The 18,766-nt window shown below is 53.1% G+C and overlaps 1 protein-coding gene across 3 annotated transcripts in view; it reads left to right on the top strand.

The window, feature by feature from the left end:
- The window catches only part of SYNE3 (spectrin repeat containing nuclear envelope family member 3), an 82,028-nt gene extending 77,211 nt beyond the window's left edge, over positions 1 to 4,817 (top strand). For all 3 annotated transcript variants that reach the window (XM_004754743.3, XM_013057425.2, XM_013057426.2), the window contains one exon: positions 4,458 to 4,817. In XM_004754743.3, the coding sequence (XP_004754800.1) occupies positions 4,458 to 4,688 (231 nt within the window). In that variant the 3' untranslated portion in view covers positions 4,689 to 4,817. The remainder of the gene's footprint in view (positions 1 to 4,457) is intronic.
- The last annotated feature ends 13,949 nt before the right edge of the window (positions 4,818 to 18,766 follow it).

Below are 18,766 nucleotides of genomic sequence, written 5' to 3'. Positions count from 1 at the left end.
TCAGCCTGCTTGTTTGTATAAACACAATAATTAAGATTTATTAAATTTGCAGCTGCCTACACACTTGGCAGCTCGGTGCCACCGGAGACGCGTGCCTGCAGCATTCAGACACAGGACACATAATTGCTTTTTCAATCGCAACTGGGCCATGAGTCGACTGCATTTTTGCATGGGCGTGGGGAAGAACACATTGTTTGTTGAAGAACAGATTGGCAAGGGTTTCTGGTTGCCTGGGTCGACTGGGGCAGGGCCAAGGCACTGGTTTGCACGACTGGAGAGCAACCCCCACCCCCTCCCTTGCACAGTGTGGCCCCTGTGGGTGTAGCCCCAGACCCGAGCCACCCAAAGTTACATTTTATTTACTCCGTCATATTGCATAGGTCTTAAGACTGGTGATTTTTCACATTTTCACATTTCTGGAATTTGGGCGACTTACTAGGATCTACTTCTCTCCCCGAGGATTTGGGCTTGCTTCCCTCCACCACCCAGGACGCTCACCACCTGAGATTTCTCTAAGTGGAAAATCTTTGCTTGCAGGTGGTGTCTTGTTTTGTTTTCCTTCAGCTCACACTGATTGTGTAAACTCAGAGCTCTCCCCTCCCCACACCCAGGAGCTGTGGGTCACATTCGCAGGGAAGAGGGACTCCCCTCACTTCACCCAGTGCCAAGATAATACCTCGTATTTCTTTGTTTCCCCTTACTGGGAGGTGGGATGACTGCTCGTTTCCCCTGACAGGGAAGGCGAGGCCCCTTGGGGCCCAGATTTAGGTGGAGTCTCCCATCAGATGCCTCATCTTGGTTGGTTGTGTCCTTTCTGAGTGGTTTATAAAATAATGACACACCTCACGGTCGGTGTCCTAGATCAGGGGAAATACTGAGTTGTCAAATATAAGGAAGCCTTAGTGAGTTCTCTACATTAGATGGCAACTTTTTAAAAAATAATCTTTTTTAAAAAAATCCTTACTATGCACTGGCATGACACTCTTAACACTCAGGTGCCAGCCTTTGTCGCTTGTGACCACCTTCTTTGTAGTGGGAGGAGCATGGCCTCTTGGCCCGTTTTCCATATGTGACAAAGGGCCCAGTTGGGCTGGGGACAGAGAAGATGTAACATGGCTTTGTCCCGCTGTGATTCCCTGTGCGATTTTGGGGGCTAACTTTGCCTCTTTCTTGGTCAAAGGGTGGGGCTTTCTGGGACTGTGCAGTCTCTGACCTTGAAGAGGAGAGAGCCCAGGCCGGGCCTCCCCCCATGTGCTGTGTTATCCTGGGCCCCTGTCTGTCCATCTGTCCACCAAGCCCAGAAGCGACAGGCTACGACCGATGTAGGAAAGAGTCTATGCTAACTCTTCGGACATCAAGGTTTTAAAACTTGTCTTTGACTTCAGAAATCCAGACAGGTTCTTCTCTATGTGCCCTATGTCCTCAGCTGCCCCCAACCCCGTCACGCAGCCCACCTGCCTTCTGCCCACCTCCCCACTCCTTTGAAGTTCACCCCCAGCGAAGTAATGGTGACTCCTGCTTCACTAAGCCTCGTGAGCGTGTCTCTGGCCTCCTGTCCCTGGCCTCTGGGCAGTCCAGGCTGGTGACCGCGCTCCCCGCCCACAGCTGCTCTGGCGTCTCTTCTCGTGCTGGGTCCTGGGTGCCTCTGTCTTTGTCTTATTTTTTCCAGTGAACACAATCAGTGTCAGTAAGACTCCGTGTGGGTGAAATTCCATTACTTAATGCAGAGTCATTATTCAAAATCTTAAAGCTACTTCGATAGCCTTTTAAAAAATTAATAGACTTTTTTTGGGGAGCAGTTTTAGGTTGATAGAAAAATCAAGCAGACTATACAGAGGGTTCCAGCTAGTCCCTCCCCTCAACCCTTCTCCCACTTCTCCCTTATCATTACCATCCTGCACTGGTATGCTCTGTTGGCCACAATCGATCTGTCACAATATCAACACATCCCTGTTAGCTGAAGCACGGAGTTTACATCAGGGTTCACTGTGAAGCTTGTTCTATGGGTTTGACAAATGTGGAATGGCACATATCCACCTTCCTCGTGCCACGCAGAACAGCTTCACTGCCCAAGAAATCCCCATGCGCCACCTACCCAACCCTCCCCCACCGAGCTCCTGGCAACCACGGATTGTTCTACTGTCTCTGTAGTTTTGTATTTTCCAGAACATCGTAGAGTTGGAATCAGACCGTATGGAGCCTTCTCAGACTGGCTTCTTTCAGTTGGTAATATGCATTTAAGGTTCCCATCTGGTTTGGTGGTTGCTTGAAAGCTCATTTCTTTTTGTCACTGAGTCATATCCCATTGTTTTAATATTCCACTTCTGGTCTTTTTTGTAGACCTCTTTCCTCCGTGCAGGATCCAGTCCAGGGTCACCCACTGCATTCAGTTGGTACATCTCTTTGGTTTCCTCTAGGCTAGAACGTGTCTTCTGTTTTCCTTGACCTTGACCTTGAGTCCAGGTCAGAGATTTTATAGGATGTCCCTCAAGGCATGTTTCCCTGGTATTTCCTTGTGATTGGAGTCGGGCTGTGCATTTCTGGCAGGAATGTTGTGAAAGGGTTGCTGTATTCTTGGTGCCTTACTGGGAGACCCATGATGTCGCTGGGAACTCATGCTCACTTGGTGACTCAGGTGACTTACCTAACTCCCTCCTTGAGACACTGCTGATAGCAGCGCCACCAGGAGGGCCTCTCAGCTGTGTGGGTTACAAGAAGTCTGGTTTTGCAAAGTCAGTGGCAAAGGGCTTTGGTGAGTGAGAACACTTGAGCTGGAGGCATAGGGTCAAGTGTTATCAACCTGGAGGAGATCGTGTGGCAGGAGGTGAGGTGAGTCAAGTGTGAGAGCTGGAGAGTCAGAAGTGTTCAGGTCAGAACCTCCCAAGAACACCCACATTCAGCAATGCTTCCTCATCACCACCATCACTGCCGTTGCCATCATCATCCTCACCTTCCTTACCACCATCACCATCCTCACCATTGTCACCATCACCACCATTGTCGTCATTGTTATCCTCCTCACCACCTCCATGGTGATCATCACCACCGCATCACCATCACCATTGTCACTATCATTGCCATCACCACCACCGTCATCCCCATCATCCTCATCATCATCTCCACCATCACCACCATCTCCATCATCTTCACCTCTTCCACCATCATCATCACCACCACCACCACCATCCTCATGCTATCACCATCACCACCATCACCACCACCATCATCATCACCATCTCCATCATCTTTACCTCTTCTACCATCATCACCACCATCATCACCATCCTCATGCTGTCACCATCACCACCACCACCATCACCATCATCACCACCATCTCCATCATCTTCACCTCTTCTACCATCACCACCACCATCATCACCATCCTCATGCTGTCACCATCACCACCACCACCATCACCATCATCACCACCATCTCCATCATCTTCACCTCTTCTACCATCATCACCACCACCATCACCATCCTCATGCTGTCACATCACCACCACCACCATCACCATCATCACCACCATCTCCATCATCTTCACCTCTTCTACCGTCATCACCACCACCACCACCATCCTCATGCTGTCACCATCACCACCACCACAATCACCATCATCACCACCACCACCATTACCTTCATCGTCATCATCATCCTCTCCATCACTTCACTGTAGCTCTTGGTTCCTGGACAGTGACCCTTTGGTTCTTCAAGGACCCAAGAGATACATTCTACAATAGTAGTCCTACCAATATACTTTTAAAATTGATATATAAATATACTTTGCTTTGACTCCTCTCTAGAACCTGACAAATGGGGGTATGTGTTTTATCCCCATCTTGCTGAGACTGAAATGGCCCAGAGAGGTTACTGACTCTGCCAAGGTCATAGAGATACTGTGTGACAGAGTCCACATTGGACCCTAGTCGGCCAGGTCCCTAAGAGCTAGGCCTCTGCCCTGCACTGTGCTGTCTTTGGGCCATGGGGCCTCTACTTCCCTGAGTAGCCAGCTCTTGGGCCTGCACTTTTTGGCAGTGAGGACATCCCACAAGGCCACAGCCCAGCCAGTGCCTCTAGACTTTGGGAAATGTGTTTTGGCAACTTTCATGGGTATTACAGCAAGACCACTGATTAGGCTTTTGGACCCGTGTATCTGGCCTTTGGGTGATACTGGCGGTGTCGATGGTGACAGTGGTGATGCAGAAGGTGGAGGAGAAGGGGGAGGAGGTGGTGCTGGAGAGCGTGGCGCCGAGCACAGCGGTACCTTCCCTACCGTGACTGCCGTGAGAAAACCGGGGATCCTCATTTCTGGCAAAACAGACATTAGCCCCGCTTCCCAGTCAGGCAGACTGAGCCCCAGCTAGTCAGCCCAGAGCCGCTGTTCACCTAGCGTCCCCCTCGCCCTCCCCACCCGCTCAGGGCCCCTGAGCCCACTCACACCTGCCTTTGTTCTGCAGACTCCGCAGTGGCCGTGGCGGTGGCGGTGGCCGTGGCAGTGGCGAGACCCCTGCGCGCTCTTCCGGAAGGCGTGCCGCGTGGCGCTGCCCCTGCAGCTGCTGCTGCTGCTCCTGCTGCTGCTGCTGTTCCTGCTCCCGGTCGGGGAGGAGCCCCGCAGCTGCTCGCTGGCCAACAACTTCGCCCGCTCCTTCCGGCTCATGCTCCGCTACAGTGGCCCGCCGCCCACCTAACCCGTCGGGGACGCAGGGGACTCTCCTCCCTGACCCTCCGCCGGCCCCCGGGCTGCTTCCCAGCCGCCGGCGGGGCCGCCTCAGTATACATACTGTATTAATGCGCCCCAAAGAAAACCACTTTTTATACGGTGTTGTCTTAGTCTATTTATACGGAAGATGGACTGTGCGTGACCAGGGAATACCGGATGGACTTTTATATCCTCTGTGCTAGATGCTCCGTCTGTATTGTTTCATATAGGACATCTCTTTGTAGGGGGACATGCCTAGCAGTGTGCATGTCTGGTGGGATGGGGTGGCATTTTTGCCCTGGTCTGCCGGTGCCCCCATCCCCGCCCTACCCCAAAAGTGGGAGCAATAACATGTCACTTACGGCCACCGCTTGCCCAGAAGCCAAGCCCTGAGCCCTGACATCAGTGAGAAGACCCCCAGCTGTGGACGTGAACGAGCCACACAGGCCCTCGCTCAGCGCCCAGTTACTCCTGCTTTGGGCACAGCGAGGACAAAGGACAGTAGCTTAGACGCTCCGTGTTGGAAGCAGAAATGGTGATGATCGAAGGCGGGCCAGGTGACAGCAGTGACAAGTGACAAGTGATATCTAGGAATGAAAAGAAGGGCTGGAAGGAGCAGCCCCAGCACTGAAACAGCACATAGCAGAAGGGCTCCGTGGGGGCGGGGAGGGGGTGTGGAAAGCGCAAACCCCGCCCTCCACCTCCCATAGCACAGTGCGATGCTGGACGTCTGGGGCCGCGACGCTGATCTGCCCGCAGCTGAGCCGGGGCTCCACGTGTTCTATGCAAGGAGAAGAGAAAGAAAGAAACCTCATCGCTGGGGTCTTCGTGCAGAATGGGGAGCGCTGCGTGCTGGACCCCTGGGGAAGACGTGTCCCGTCTGTCACCCTCGGGCTGTTTTTTCCTGGTCTGCACTGGAGCTGAAGGGCCAGAAGGGGAGCAGCCGGCCGCCAGGCACCAGGAATCTGGGATCCAGGACAGAGATCAGAGATGGACTTTGGAGCTGAGCCTGTCTTGGGGGGCTCTGCCTCTTCCTCCTCCAACAAGGAACTTCAGAGAGAGGTGGGTCGTCTGGGCCCAGATTGTCCCACAGGTGTCCTCACAAGGGCCGGTGGCCGAGACCACCCCAAATCCCAAACGAGGGTCCTTCTTGGCAGGGCTAAGCTGTTAATCTCCCAGCACCCCCTGGGGAGGAGCGGGTTGGGGGGGGACTCCATGCTGGGCCCTGAGGCCGGAAACATGTCCCTTCCTCCCCAGGGAACTCTCGATGGCTCCTAAGTGCATTATAACTGGATATGTTTTCCCCTAAATCAACACTAAGTGGCCTTTTAGAAAATGCCTTGTGCCCATTCTTTACAAACTGATTTCGTCTGTTCTCCTCTAGGAGGAGACCAAGGGGGGTGGGGTCATACAGGCCTTTGGGGTCATAAAGTGTCCAGACTCAGAAAGGCCCTCTAAAGGGAAGGAAATTGAGGACCCAGGAGGGTCCTGATTGACAGCACCAAGCCCCGCCCCACAGACCTACACAGATGGCCTCTCCCTGTCCAGTGGCCAAGGGCCCAAAGCCAGGCCTCCCTGAAGCTCGGAGAAGCTGGACATTCACAGGCAAGAAAATGGTATCGCTCAGAAGAGGTCTTGGTTTGCACTTGGAAAGCACACTTTTCTCCGGATACCAAGAAACCGAACCACAAGACTATTCGCCAGGACCACTACTGTGGACACTCAGGGCTGAGGGAACCAAGGCCTTGGGCCCAGGTGGCTGAGCCCAGATGCTCCCTGGGCCGTGTGGGTCTGGTGCTGGAAGGTCAAGGTCAGACTAGGGCAGGGCCTTCGAGCAATCTCCCATTTCCACTCTCCCACTTTGCAGGTGGGGAGGCTGAGGCCCAGCGAGGAGAGGAGCTTAGCCGTGGCCACACAGGGAGAGGCGGGAAGGCCAGACAGAGCCGGCACCCCTGTCCCCAGGCTCACGGTGACAGGGCCCCGATCCCACCATGTCAGCAGCTCCACAAGGAATAGGCACTCCAGGCGAAGGCAGCTGTGTCCCCTGTGGCCCCCATCAGGGAGGGGGAGGGGAGGGCTACAATGTGCAGGGCTGGCGGGGCGGGGTGGGGGGGATGTCTCTGCATATTTTTTAAACGTTGATAAGGAGGCCATAGAGCCTGCTTGTTTGCATAATTTTTTTAAAAAAGAATTGATATTTTCATTACTTTCTTATAAATACAGTTGTGAAATAACAGCTTCCTCGCTGGTGCTTTTCAAGTGTAATCTCTTCTGCTTCAAGTGGATGTAGACAGTTATGATTTTTATGACTTTCCAGCTTCCTGAACAACCGCAAAGAGCTTTCAAGTGCCATTTGAGAAAGGTGCCCCAGTGGGACCGGCGTGTGTTTATTTTTCCTCTGTCCCCGGAGTGAGAGTCGTGGAAAGAGATGTGAATATCACAGCCCAGCTCCACAAGCGGGCTCGTGCGCGCGCGCGCGCGCGTGTGTGTGTGTGTGTGTGTGTGTGTGTGAGACACAGAGAGAGAGAGAGAGAGAGAAGGAAAGAGGGAGAGAAGGAAGAAGAGGGGAGGAAAAGGAGGAGAGGGGAGTGAGTATAGGAGGAGGCAGGAAGAGAAGGGAGGGCAGAAGAGAGGGGGTATGGGAAGGGGAAGCCGAGGGAGAGGGGCAGAGGGGAGCAGGGGGAAGAGGAAACAGTATGATCAAAGGTGCTGGTCCCCTCCTCAAGTGGCCCTCAGCCGGCCCTTTCCCCAGCCGCACCTCCGTGGGGAAAGGCCCGGGCATGCTCCGACGGTAAGGGGTGGGATGTGCGGCTGCGGAGGGCCGAGGTGACTCTGGAGGAGCTCCGCATCGGGGCGCGGGACGAAGGCATCCTCCCAAGAGTGCCTTCTGCGCGGTGCGTGCAGGTGCTGGGCCCTTGCTCGGTGCCCGAGGAGCTGTATTTCGTTTCATTCCTACGACAGCTCTCGGGGACTCTGCCTCCACTCGAAAGACAGGAGAGCTGAGACTTGAAGACGTAGAGACCCTTGCCCAGGCAGAGGTGGGATTCGAATCCGGGTCTGCCCGTGCCAAGCCCACGCTGGCAGGAGAGGAGGGGGCTGGGGCCGGCTCTGCCGGGGAGCAGGTGGATTTCAGAGAGCGAGCGCTCTGCCCTCTGGTCGGCGAGCGGGCATCTCCCGAGGGCTGGTCTCACCCAGGGCTCTGCACAGGGTCACCCCCCACCGTGCGGCAGGTGGGCAGGGGGCACCGTCCCCAGGGTCCTCTACAACACCTCCACAGCGGTTACTTCCCGCCACACCGGGAAGCAGGGCTTTCTGCCCATCCCAGGGCTGAGCCCCTCTCTGTCCCCCTGCGCGGTCCCAAGCATGGCTGACGTGCTTGGTGCCCAGCACGGGGTGGGGACTTCCACTGTGCTTATAGCATCGCGTGAAAAACCCCAGAGGTGAGTGTGTTTGACACCGCAACTCCCCTCCAGGACTCAGAGGAAGCGGTTCCCAGTGTATGGGACTCACTCTGTCGCTCACCTCCTTGCTCTGTCTCTGCTCTCACCTCTTGTGGCCGTGGATGTGCACACCCTCAGATCTTCCACATGTATTGTCATTTTTTTTAAAGATTTTATTCATTTATTTGACGGAGAAAGATCGCAGGTGGGCAGAGAGAGAGAGGAGGAAGCAGGCTCCCCACGGAGCAGAGAGCCCGATGCGGGGCTCCATCCCAGGACCCTGGGATCATGACCTGAGCTGAAGGCAGAGGCTTTAACCCACTGAGCCACCCAGGTGCCCGGTGTATTGTCATTTCTGTTCCTGGCACAATGACTCACCTGCAGTCATGGGCCATGGTACAAATTTGTGGGTGGAAATGCCAAGTGGAGAAGCCCACTTTCCCCCACTGGAGGTTTCCTGGGTTGGAAGTATAGACAATCTAGTGATTGGTTTAGCCAAGGAAGGGTCCACACTGCTGCAGAGCTCCCCCAACCCCACCCCGGAGGCCTCAGCCACCTCCCTATAACCTCTCTGCTGTCAGCCAGGTCCGCAGGGGCAAAGCTGCGCCATCTTTGCAACCTGACACTGACCAGCTGTTTACACCGATGGCCCGGTCTGGTTAATGCAGTGTGGATGGGTAGAATGGGTGTGTGTGTGTGTGTGTGTGTGTGTGTGTGTGTGCACGCATCACGTAAGTGGGTTTTGGCATCAAAGGCAAACTAACTTCACTGTTTAAAATGTTCTGTTATGTAAACAGTATTCGCAGGGACCATATCCACTCTCCTCATATTATTTGTGACTGTAAAACATGCGTTTGCAGTAAATGAAGCTTTCAGGGAAGGCAAGCCGTACCAGAGCCAAGTGAGTGTTCTGAAACGTGTGTGCTTTATCTCGGTTCACATCAAGCCCACAGCCGGCCTAGAGCCTTTCCTGCTCAGGAGGGAGGGACGCGTGGGCTCCTCTCGCCTCCTCTCCGTGCTGCGTTTCAAAGTCCCTTTCTGTTGCTCCAGTTGGAAGGAGCTGTGTTCCCGAAGTCTGGCTTGTTTTTGTTGTTGCTTTATGTGTTGAAAAATGTATCTGCTTTATGTTTGGAAATAAAAAAATCTCTATTTTGGTCTATGAAGCATTGTGTGGTTTGGGACATCTTTTTCTGAAGTTGAGGGGTTTTGTCTGAAGGGGTTCTGAGGAGAAAGCGAGTAGGTGGTGAGGCCTGACTGGTTTTTAAATTCTGACTTCTGGGCGGAGGCAACTCTGGTCAGGCCGACCTCCGACCTCAGGGCAACAGCGGCTTTCAGCTCGACCGGAATGTCGGGATCACCCGGAAGCGTGCTCACAGACATTGCCAGCATCTCCCCAGAGCTCATGGGCAGCCATCCCGGGGGGTAAGCCAAGTGGATTTTGAAAATTCCAAATGCACTGAGGAGAGAGGCGGCCCAAAACAGAGGCAGGCACCAGGCAAATAACAGAAGGCCCTCCAAGCACTTTGCTCTCACCCCTTGGATCAAAACCCCATGTTGATGGTTTGTTTAACAAACAGTTCTCGGGTCTGAGGGTCTGGTTTCTGAACCCACAGGGCACTGGGCGCTGTCCCCAGAGAGGGCACAGATAAGGAGAAGGGGGTTACCATTCGAGGGAGGTCTAAGAAACCAGCAATGAGTCCTAGACCTGCTGCCTGTTAATGACCCCTCCTCCTAGCAATGGCCCTGGCTTGCCAAGAGAAGGGGAATTTGTGTCTAGAATCTTCTGTTTACGAAGTATACCCACTTCCCATGGGAAGGCTTTAGAATAGAAAGGCTTTGCCTTCTGTGTTATTTACTATCGCCCCCAACCTCAAATTTAAAAAAATGCGCTGTTACCTTCAGTACTGCTTGTCATACTCTTCCTGGTCTGTTCTCTGAAGAAACCCTCATCACTTCCTGAGAGGAGAGAGAGCCAGGCCTGTCAGGTGAGAAGAAGGTGTCCGTAATCCGTCCGCCCTCAAGGGCTGGTAGAAGGTGGAACCAGGTTTTAGACTCTCCGTTCCTCTAAGTGGTGTCCAGAATTGTGAGTGAGAATGACTTGGAATCTTCTAGATGCAGGATCCGGTCCCAGAGCACGTGCCTTGACCCTCAACACCATTCCGATTGCTCTCTGAGTCCCTGACTTGAGTGGGAGAGGCTGCTGTGTTAGAAGGGGGTCCTCGGTGAGAAGGGGGTCCTCGGTTTCCACAGGCCGGCCTACCCAGCAAGGGAAGCAATGAAGTCCCCAGTGCCCCAGCTGGTAGGAGCTGGTGGCGAAGGACGGAATGATTTTCTACTGTCGGACTAGAGCAAGAGCAGTGTTTGTTCGCTGCAAGGAATATCCTGGAAGAAATGTGTCCGCCAGGGATCCTGGGACCTACAGGCTTACGTCTTAAGGGAGCACCCAGGACCTGCAAAGAAACTCTCATGATTCTTGTGGCTCCTTGACTTCTAATTGGCTGTCCCCCAAAACAAAATATACGTGCTGAAGAAAGACAGAACCCCATCCCCCAGGGTGCTGTGCCCTTTAGGATTATGTAGGTCCTGGGATTGGTCTGTGTGGTTGCTTCTAAATGGCCTTAATCCGTAGGACGTGAGAGTACGCCGCATATCGTTGATGGTAAGCATGGGGCGGACGTGCTTGTTTCTGCAACGCAGGCGTCAAACCCTGGGTCAGGCATTTCGGTGTTAGAACATCATCTCGGTGGGAAAACCATAGTTTCTAAATCTTAGCGGAGTTCTCACCCTCCTGGCTGGGTGATCAAGTCATTATTATTTTTAAGAGAGAGAGAGAGACACTATCTCTTCTTTAAAAGAAGAGATTTTCTTTTTTCTTTTTTCAATTTTATTTATTTATCTGAGAGAGAGAGAGAGAGAGAAGCAGGCTCCCCATGGAACAGGAGCCCAACTTGGGACTTGATCCCAGGACCCTGAGATCATGACCTGAGCCAAGGGAAGATGCTTAACTGACCGAGCCGTCCAGGGGTCCCAGAAGAGGCTTCTCTTATAGAAAGTTTTTCTTGGGACGCCTGGGTGGCTCAGTTGGTTAAGCAGCTGCCTTGGGCTCGGGTCATGATCCCAGCGTCCTGGGATCGAATCCCACATCGGGCTCCTTGCTTGGCAGGGAGCCAGCTTCTCCCTCTGCCTCTGCCTGCCACTCTGTCTGCCTGTGCTTGCTCTCACTTCTCTCTCTATGACAAATAAATAAAAACTCTTTAAAAAAAAAAAAAAGAAAGTTTTTCTTAAGCTAAAACAGATTTCATGTTCTCCATCCATATCAGAAAGAGTATGAAATGCAAATGTACCGACTCCCGCCCTGCCACCCCCTTTGGGCCCCATCAGTCCTTCATTCTCACCTGGAAGCTCATTCAGAGCAAAGTCTGCTGTGCCAGAAAAACTGCCAAGGTGAGGAGGCAGAAAAGGAGAACTGCTCCTATCACGACCGAGTTCCCAGCAGCCCTTCCTTCGAATTCGTCCTAATGGTGGACAGAACGGATTTGAGAAGTACAAGACTGAAAAGGCAGGGGGTTGTTCCCATGCTTCTCACCTATGTCACTTTGGGGAACTTAATTTCTTGGTTAATCTGTTTACCCATCCGTAGAAAGAAAACAATAATACTGCTGAAACAGAGAGAGAGAGGGAAGTGGGGGAAGGCAGAGAGAGAATCTTGAGCAGACTCCACACCCAGCGCGGAGCCCAAGGCGGGGTTCGATCTCACAACTCCGAGATCGTGCCCTGCGCTGAAACCGAGAGTCAGACACTGCACCGACTGAACCACCCAGGCGCCCCAAGTCATTTTTGCAACTGTGTGATCTTCCCCCCCGCCCCCAAGCGACCCTGCTATGGAAGTAATTATCTTCCCTGTTTTCATCTGTGGCGACCCAGCCCGGCCATGACACATTTAATTGGAGAGATTCATCATCTTTCGTGGAAACCCCTGGGCGCGAACGTTATTCAGCTACTTGGCCTTGGCCCTTCCTGTCGCCGTCTCGCCAGCCCCGGCCCCCACCTCTCCTGCAGTGACCTCCCCCCACCCTGCTTCCTTCCATGAGGCCGCGAAGGGAAGGACCCCAGCCTGCTCGGGGTTCTCGGGGCGGGGATTCCGGATGGCGGTTGCATTTTGGCACATGCCTCCTGCTCGGCCACTGCTTCCAGCTCCCGCTGGGTCTTCGCCGTGGCCTTCTGCTGCCACTTTCTAACAGGGGGCCTCCGCTACCGATGGACAGCAAGGGAAATTGCTCCAAATTGTCCTGCGACCGTCTCTCTCACACGTGAGTATGGGTTTCCCGTCCTTGAGCATGTGCAAATAATTGAGGCACTTTTGCTTTGGAATCAGGTGACAGGATGACAAAAAGCGAAGTTTTAAAAAGAAAAAAGAAAAGAAAAAGCTAGATGCAATTTGGTATCCTGGACTGCATCCTGGAACAGTAAAGGGACATTATCAAAAAACTCAATGAAACACAAATGTAGTCCGTCGTCTCCTTAATAACATCGCACAGGTGTCAATTTCTCGGTTTTGACAAGTGTCCCGTGGCTATCTAAGATGTCAGCATCAGAGGAGCCCGGGGGCATGGGATCTGGGAACTGTGTGCTTGTTTTGCACCTTTTCTAAAATGAGCCCAAATTTAAAAAATTGTTTTTAATTAGTTTGGGTTTTGTGGGGTTTTTTTTTTTTTTTGGCCTTGGGAAAATCGTAAGACTAATCTTTTGCCCTTAAATTGCTCCCCTAAAATGGGGTTGGATCTGTTCACGGAGTAGACGCAGAGTCAGCCTGATCTGTGTGTGGCTCCCAGCAACCATATCATCAAGGTCCAGACCTTGGGGGAGTTCTGCAGTATTCTGGAATGATATTCACCACGAGGGGATGAGGTTAGGAGTTCAAGGGATCATCCATAGGAGGGGATGGCACCGTACTTGGCACAGAGTAAACACGGAGCGATCAGGAGCTACTCATGCAACCCTATCCCAGCCAGCTCCTCCGTCATGTCGGGCAGCTTCAGCAGACTCGTCTTGTTGTAGCCGCCTGAATTTGGAGTCTGTAGGGCACTGAGGTTGATCCCAAAGGGCTGCCCTGCTACAGCTGCTAGGAGTCTGGGGTGTCCCCTTGGCCCTTACAAGGTCCTGGGGATCCTTGTTGCAGAGGGGCGTTCTAGAATCAGCCAGGGTTCCACCGAAGACTGTAGAATCCACTCTCACTCGTTTAAGGAGAAAAGAATAAATTTCGGGGTATCGAGTGGCTCACAGAATTGTTAGAAGAATTGAAGGCACAGAATCGAGCCTGAGATCCAGGAATAACTCTGGCCCAGGACCACTCTGCAGAAAGTCGCCAAACCAGGAAACCAGGGCAGCGGCTGCCTAAGGAGTCTGGTCTCCACTGCCCCCGCCCGCCGTGGCACACAGGTCCCCCACGTCAGGCTATCTCCTGGTGTCCCTCCCTTCCATACTGCGCATCTGTGCAGGAGAATCTGGGCGGGCAGAACCTAGCGCACATCAGAACCTGGCTGCAAAGGAGTCGGGAAATGTCCCTTTAGCTTTCCCTCTCTGCTTTACAGGTGGGCATCTTGCAAGGCTTTAGTAGGTGATGAGGGAGCACCCCACTGTCCACACCTATCAATACATAATATCCATGCACACCCCTATTTCTGCGTCTACATCTCCAAGTGAAAGCAGTAGCAGAAACAGCCGGCTCCCACTCCTGGAATGCACTTGCTTCTCCCGTAGAAACAGGTGCACACTGAGCCCCGTGTCTCACAGGTCGCTACATCCATTTCCATGCTCTGTCCCTCAGGTTCATTCACAACCTTAACTTAGTATCCCGAAGTCTGTAAACTGAATTTTGAGGTTAACCACCCAGTTCCTGCCCCCGTTTCAATGGTGCCCATGAACTGGCACTGGGGTGGCCGGGGAAAGAGGCTGTGGGATCGCCCGTCGGACTCTCAGGAGGCTCCTCTGTATAGTCAGGCTTTGGGGAAGCTGAGAGCCCACACACTCCCCTGCATATGAGATCTACTCCAAATGGGCCACCCACAAGCCTCTTCCCCAAACCTCCATGTGATCAATCCCCAAAATTGACCTTTTCAAGCCCTTGACCTTCCTTAAGTCAAGAATATGACTAAGCTCCTGTGATATGTCAGGTACAGATAAGATGGTGGACAAACACAGTCAGCCTTCGCGGAGCTGACTTCCCAGTGCTGGCCACTGCCCAGCATCCATGTAGATCGGTACCGCCGGCCACGTGTCCTTCCAAGGGCCAACGGACAGCTCAAAGTCAGCCCATAGAGGGGCTTCGCTCCCTGATGTTTTTCATCCCAGCCTTCAGCAGGACTCTCCTTCTGGCTGGTTCCACCATATCATCCAAAGCCATGTGGAAACTAGGCTCAAAGTCTTTCCTCTTCTGACAGCTGGTCACGGGGACTTCCAGGTGAGAGACCACAGGCAGGCTGATGGGGCAGAGGCTGTGCGGCAGGCGTGGGTGCCCTGGGACGTGAATATCCTAGCCACGGAGCTCACAGGGTGACCTCATGAGACGAAAGGCCAAGACTTCGCACCTGGGCACTCATCCAGCAACTGGACGTGGTGCTGGGAACTGGACGTGGTGCTGGTGCAGTGTGAGGTTCCCACCCATGGGAAGACTGGACGAGCAGATGGGGGTCCTCTCCACCACCACAGCTCCTGACCCCACTGGAGCATTGTCCACAACACGGACTTCTGTCCATGTGCTCCTCGGGGTACTGCTGGGAGACCCTTCTCTGCTAACAGGCTGTGACTGAACTTCTTACACCTGCAACGCCGACATGCCCTCCCCCTCTGCCCTCCCCCCAGGCTAATTTATGACCATTGGTTTGTACTTTCTCTTCCCCAGCTGCTCTTTGATTCCTGCTCTATCCTTTCGTCCCCTGGCTTTGACCATAAATCCAGAGCTATTTGGTTGTTCACATCCTCTAGGATTGGGCTGGCCAGCAAGCCAAATCCACCATCACCTGTTTTGTGTAGCCCAAGAAGATAACCATAATTTTTAAATTTTTAAACGGTTCTATGTTTACATGGCCACATATCGAGTGGTTGTCTAAGTACCTACATAATAGCTTCAACTTCGCTTCTTAGCCTACAGAGTCTTGAACTACTTCCTGCTTGGCCACACAGAGATGCATTACCAACCCCCGCTCAGGACGCTGCTTAGGCAACTCCCCGCCCAGCCACTGCATGTATCCAAGCTGTTCACCCCTGGATCCCAGCCAGATCCTTCGGGAAGACCGACTGACTCCCTGTCGGCTGGTTCTGATCCCCCCTGAAGGGGACCCAGGAGCAAGCCCGTGGGACTGGGTGTCGGGAGAAGTTGCTTCCAGTCCCTGCAATGGCCACCACCTCCCTCTGTGCGTCCAGGTAGCTCTGGAGTGGCCGCTCTGCTCCTCCACATCCCTCGCTGTCGCGTGGGGTTGGATGTGAATCGCTCTGGAGAATTCCCGCGGCGGTGTCCATCCTCTTTAACGCACCCTGCACGCGACCGCCAGGAGCACGCAGAGAGGACAACACACTGGCAAAGCCGGGGAAGCTCGAGAAGACCCTGCGCAGAATCCTTCACTCGGGGGCACGTGTACAGAGCCAGGCTGGTGCACGTGCACATGGACACAGAGGCACACTCGACACATGGTAGATACACACGCTTGCACACACACACCGGACACACCTGCACCCATTCGCGCTCCCACCAGATACAAACGCACCATCTCCCCACACACACTGTGCACAGGTGCACCTCATAGATGTAAGGACACCTGCACACGTATGCACACGTCCCACGCATGCACAAAGACACGCACACCCCATGCAGTTACCTTCCCCGCAAACCATGCACAGAGGCGCACCCGCACACAGCCACACACACGCATGGCTCGCTGTCCAGCGTTCATGACTGCTTTTCCTGGGGGCATTTCCCCCAGCAGAGTTCTGGGGCCCATCCGCGGGGGGTTCCCTGATGAAGTCTCTTCAGAAACCAGAAAATTAAATTTGAGGCCATTTTTCTGTTCCAGATATTGTGCATAATTTGAGGATTATTGTGGGCCAGGGAAAGAGAATGGACATTTCTCACTCTCTCTCTCTCTTTTTTTTTTTTTTTTGGGGGGGGGGAGAGATATCACAAGTAGGCGGAGAGGCAGGCAGAGAGAGAGAGAGGAGGAAGCAGGCTTTCCACGGAGCAGAGAGCCCAATGCGGGGCTCGATCCCAGGACCCTGGGATCATGACCTGAGCTGAAGGCAGAGGCTTTAACCCACTGAGCCACCCAGGTGCCCCTCGCTCTCTATTTTTTAACTGAGCTTGGAAAGAAAAAAGGCTGTTGTGTGGGTTAATGAGCCTTTGGATGGGCAAGGTCAGGAGAAGGTGGGGGCCCCCAGAGCAATCCAAGCCAGCATCTGAACACGCAGCAAATCTTGCCTTTCGGGGTCAGGGAGGGGGTCAGAGCTATAAAGAAGGAGATTGCATTAATTAAAGAAACATCTTCTTACGATCATGTTTGTGCTGAAAGGCATGTCCGACCCCCGACCCAAGGCCCAGGAGGCCAAACACAAAATGTGCAGTCTGGATTGCCAGAACCCCTCCCCCAAGCTACGTTTGCGCCTGTATCAAAACCCAAGTTTATCCAGGAGTGGGAGGAGACGTCAGGGAGAGAGCCGTTTATTTTATGACTAATGCACACTGGGCTTAATAACATGATAACGTAGTATTCACAGTTTGCTGGGTACTTATTTCATTTGGTTCTTACAATGATGTCAAAGGCATTACTGTATCCCACCCCCAAGACTATGTATTGGGTACAGGAGAGAGAACAAAGCCTCAAGGTGAAGACTACAGCCGGGCTGGAGAGCGCGGAACAAAGTCACCCCGCGCGGAGGTACCTGCTGGGTTCACCTGAAGCACCGCCCAAAGCGCTGGGTTACGAAGGACTCCGGGGCTTGAACTAAGCCAAGCGCCCCAAGATCTCATGGTGAAGCCCAGGGCAGCGGTGGGGGGACGGGCATATCTGGATTATCTTCTCTTAGTCTTATTTGTCCCGAAAGGTGAGAGGACTGCGCTCCATCGGGGCTCACAAACTCACATCCTTACGGAACCGAGCCAGGAAAAGCAAATAGAGACGAGACCACGTGTGAAAAAATTATCAGGAGAAAAAGGATTGGGGCGGGGCTGCCGTTTGCCGCCATGTGATTGGGGGACCCTTGGGTAACTGAATCTGACAGTTCTGAGATCACACAAGATGTCAGACTTTAATATTAGAACATTTCTTTTCCTTTTTAGTGGCAAGTAGTTTGAATAACTAGAAAGTACCTGTACAAACTGTGTGTGTGTGTGTGTGTGTGTGTGTGCGCGCGTGTCTTGAGGCTCGATGTGGCCCATGGGCCTTTGCTTCGCACCCTTTAGTCTAAATAATGCCCAAGATTCCTTTCGGTTCACATTTCTAGAATTTTATGTGGGACCCAGATCCAGAGATAGTGCTCATGTGCTATGTTCCTTGGTGGGACCCGCAGCTCAAAGCCTGGTCACTCGCCTGCTGGGCCCAAAAACGGTTTGCACACCTGCTATGAGCCTGTCAGCAGCTCTGACACACTGTCTCACTCAGGCTTCGCGGGACTTTCAGCTGGCTCTTCTCGTTCCTCATGCAGCTGAAGACACAGGCTCAGAGAGGTTAAGACTTGCCCAAGATTGCACAGCACACAGCCAAATCGAAGTTGACTCCTTGGTGATTTTTCAAGCTTTCCAGGGTTGTGGGTAGAAATTCCATGACAATCAGCACCAGAGAAAAAGATTCCCTGAACACCAATAACCATGTAAAGCTGAGGAGGACTTGAACCCCATGCGGCGTCTTGGTCCACTGTGGCATCCCCAGTGTGCCGAAGGTTGTAACTGGATCCTCTTCAGTGGATAACCCAGTAGGCGTTCTCAGGGGCGGCTGGGCCGGTCCCTGATGCCCCTGGGCAAGCAGTCCCTTGGCTGCCCTCCAGCCTGTAAAGTGTCCTCAAGGGCCTCCTGGTTCGGCTGTTGGGGGAAGGTGGGAGAGGAGAGGTCTTGGAAGGCCACATCTTTCCCATCTGCTCTGCATTACGACGCCATTAAATATTTCATGCTCTCCATTGTACCAACAAATAAAAGCAGAACTAATCTCTTTGTTAAAGTTTCCCTGACCGACATGGCTGATGATTTAGCATCATACTTACTTTCTCACAACTGGAGGGGGCTGGTTCTGCGGGAGGTTTGGGAAGAGAATGGCTCTCACCCATGAAGTCAAGTGGGAAGTGTCCTGATGCTGACGGACAGAGAAGAAATGACAGCCCTGGAGATGCGGCGGAGAAAGATGCTTTTTAGTTGTCTCAGCCATGGAGATGAGAGCTGAGAGCCTGGGAGATGAGAGCCTGGGAGACGAGACATTCTGGTATGTATCCATCCATCCGCCTGTCCATCCATCCCCTGTCTGTCCATCCATTGTCCATCTGTCCATCTGCCCATCCATCCATCCATCCATCTCTCTGTGTGCCATTCATTCATCCATCTGTCCATCCGTCTGTCCATCTGTCCATCCATTCTTTTACCCCTGTTGCC

Source organism: Mustela putorius, unplaced genomic scaffold (assembly GCF_011764305.1).
Source record: "Mustela putorius furo isolate JIRA1106 unplaced genomic scaffold, ASM1176430v1.1 tig00000129_pilon_pilon_pilon, whole genome shotgun sequence".
In the NCBI taxonomy this organism is placed as follows: Eukaryota; Metazoa; Chordata; class Mammalia; order Carnivora; family Mustelidae; genus Mustela; species Mustela putorius.
This window is presented reverse-complemented; position numbering and strand designations above follow the sequence as displayed.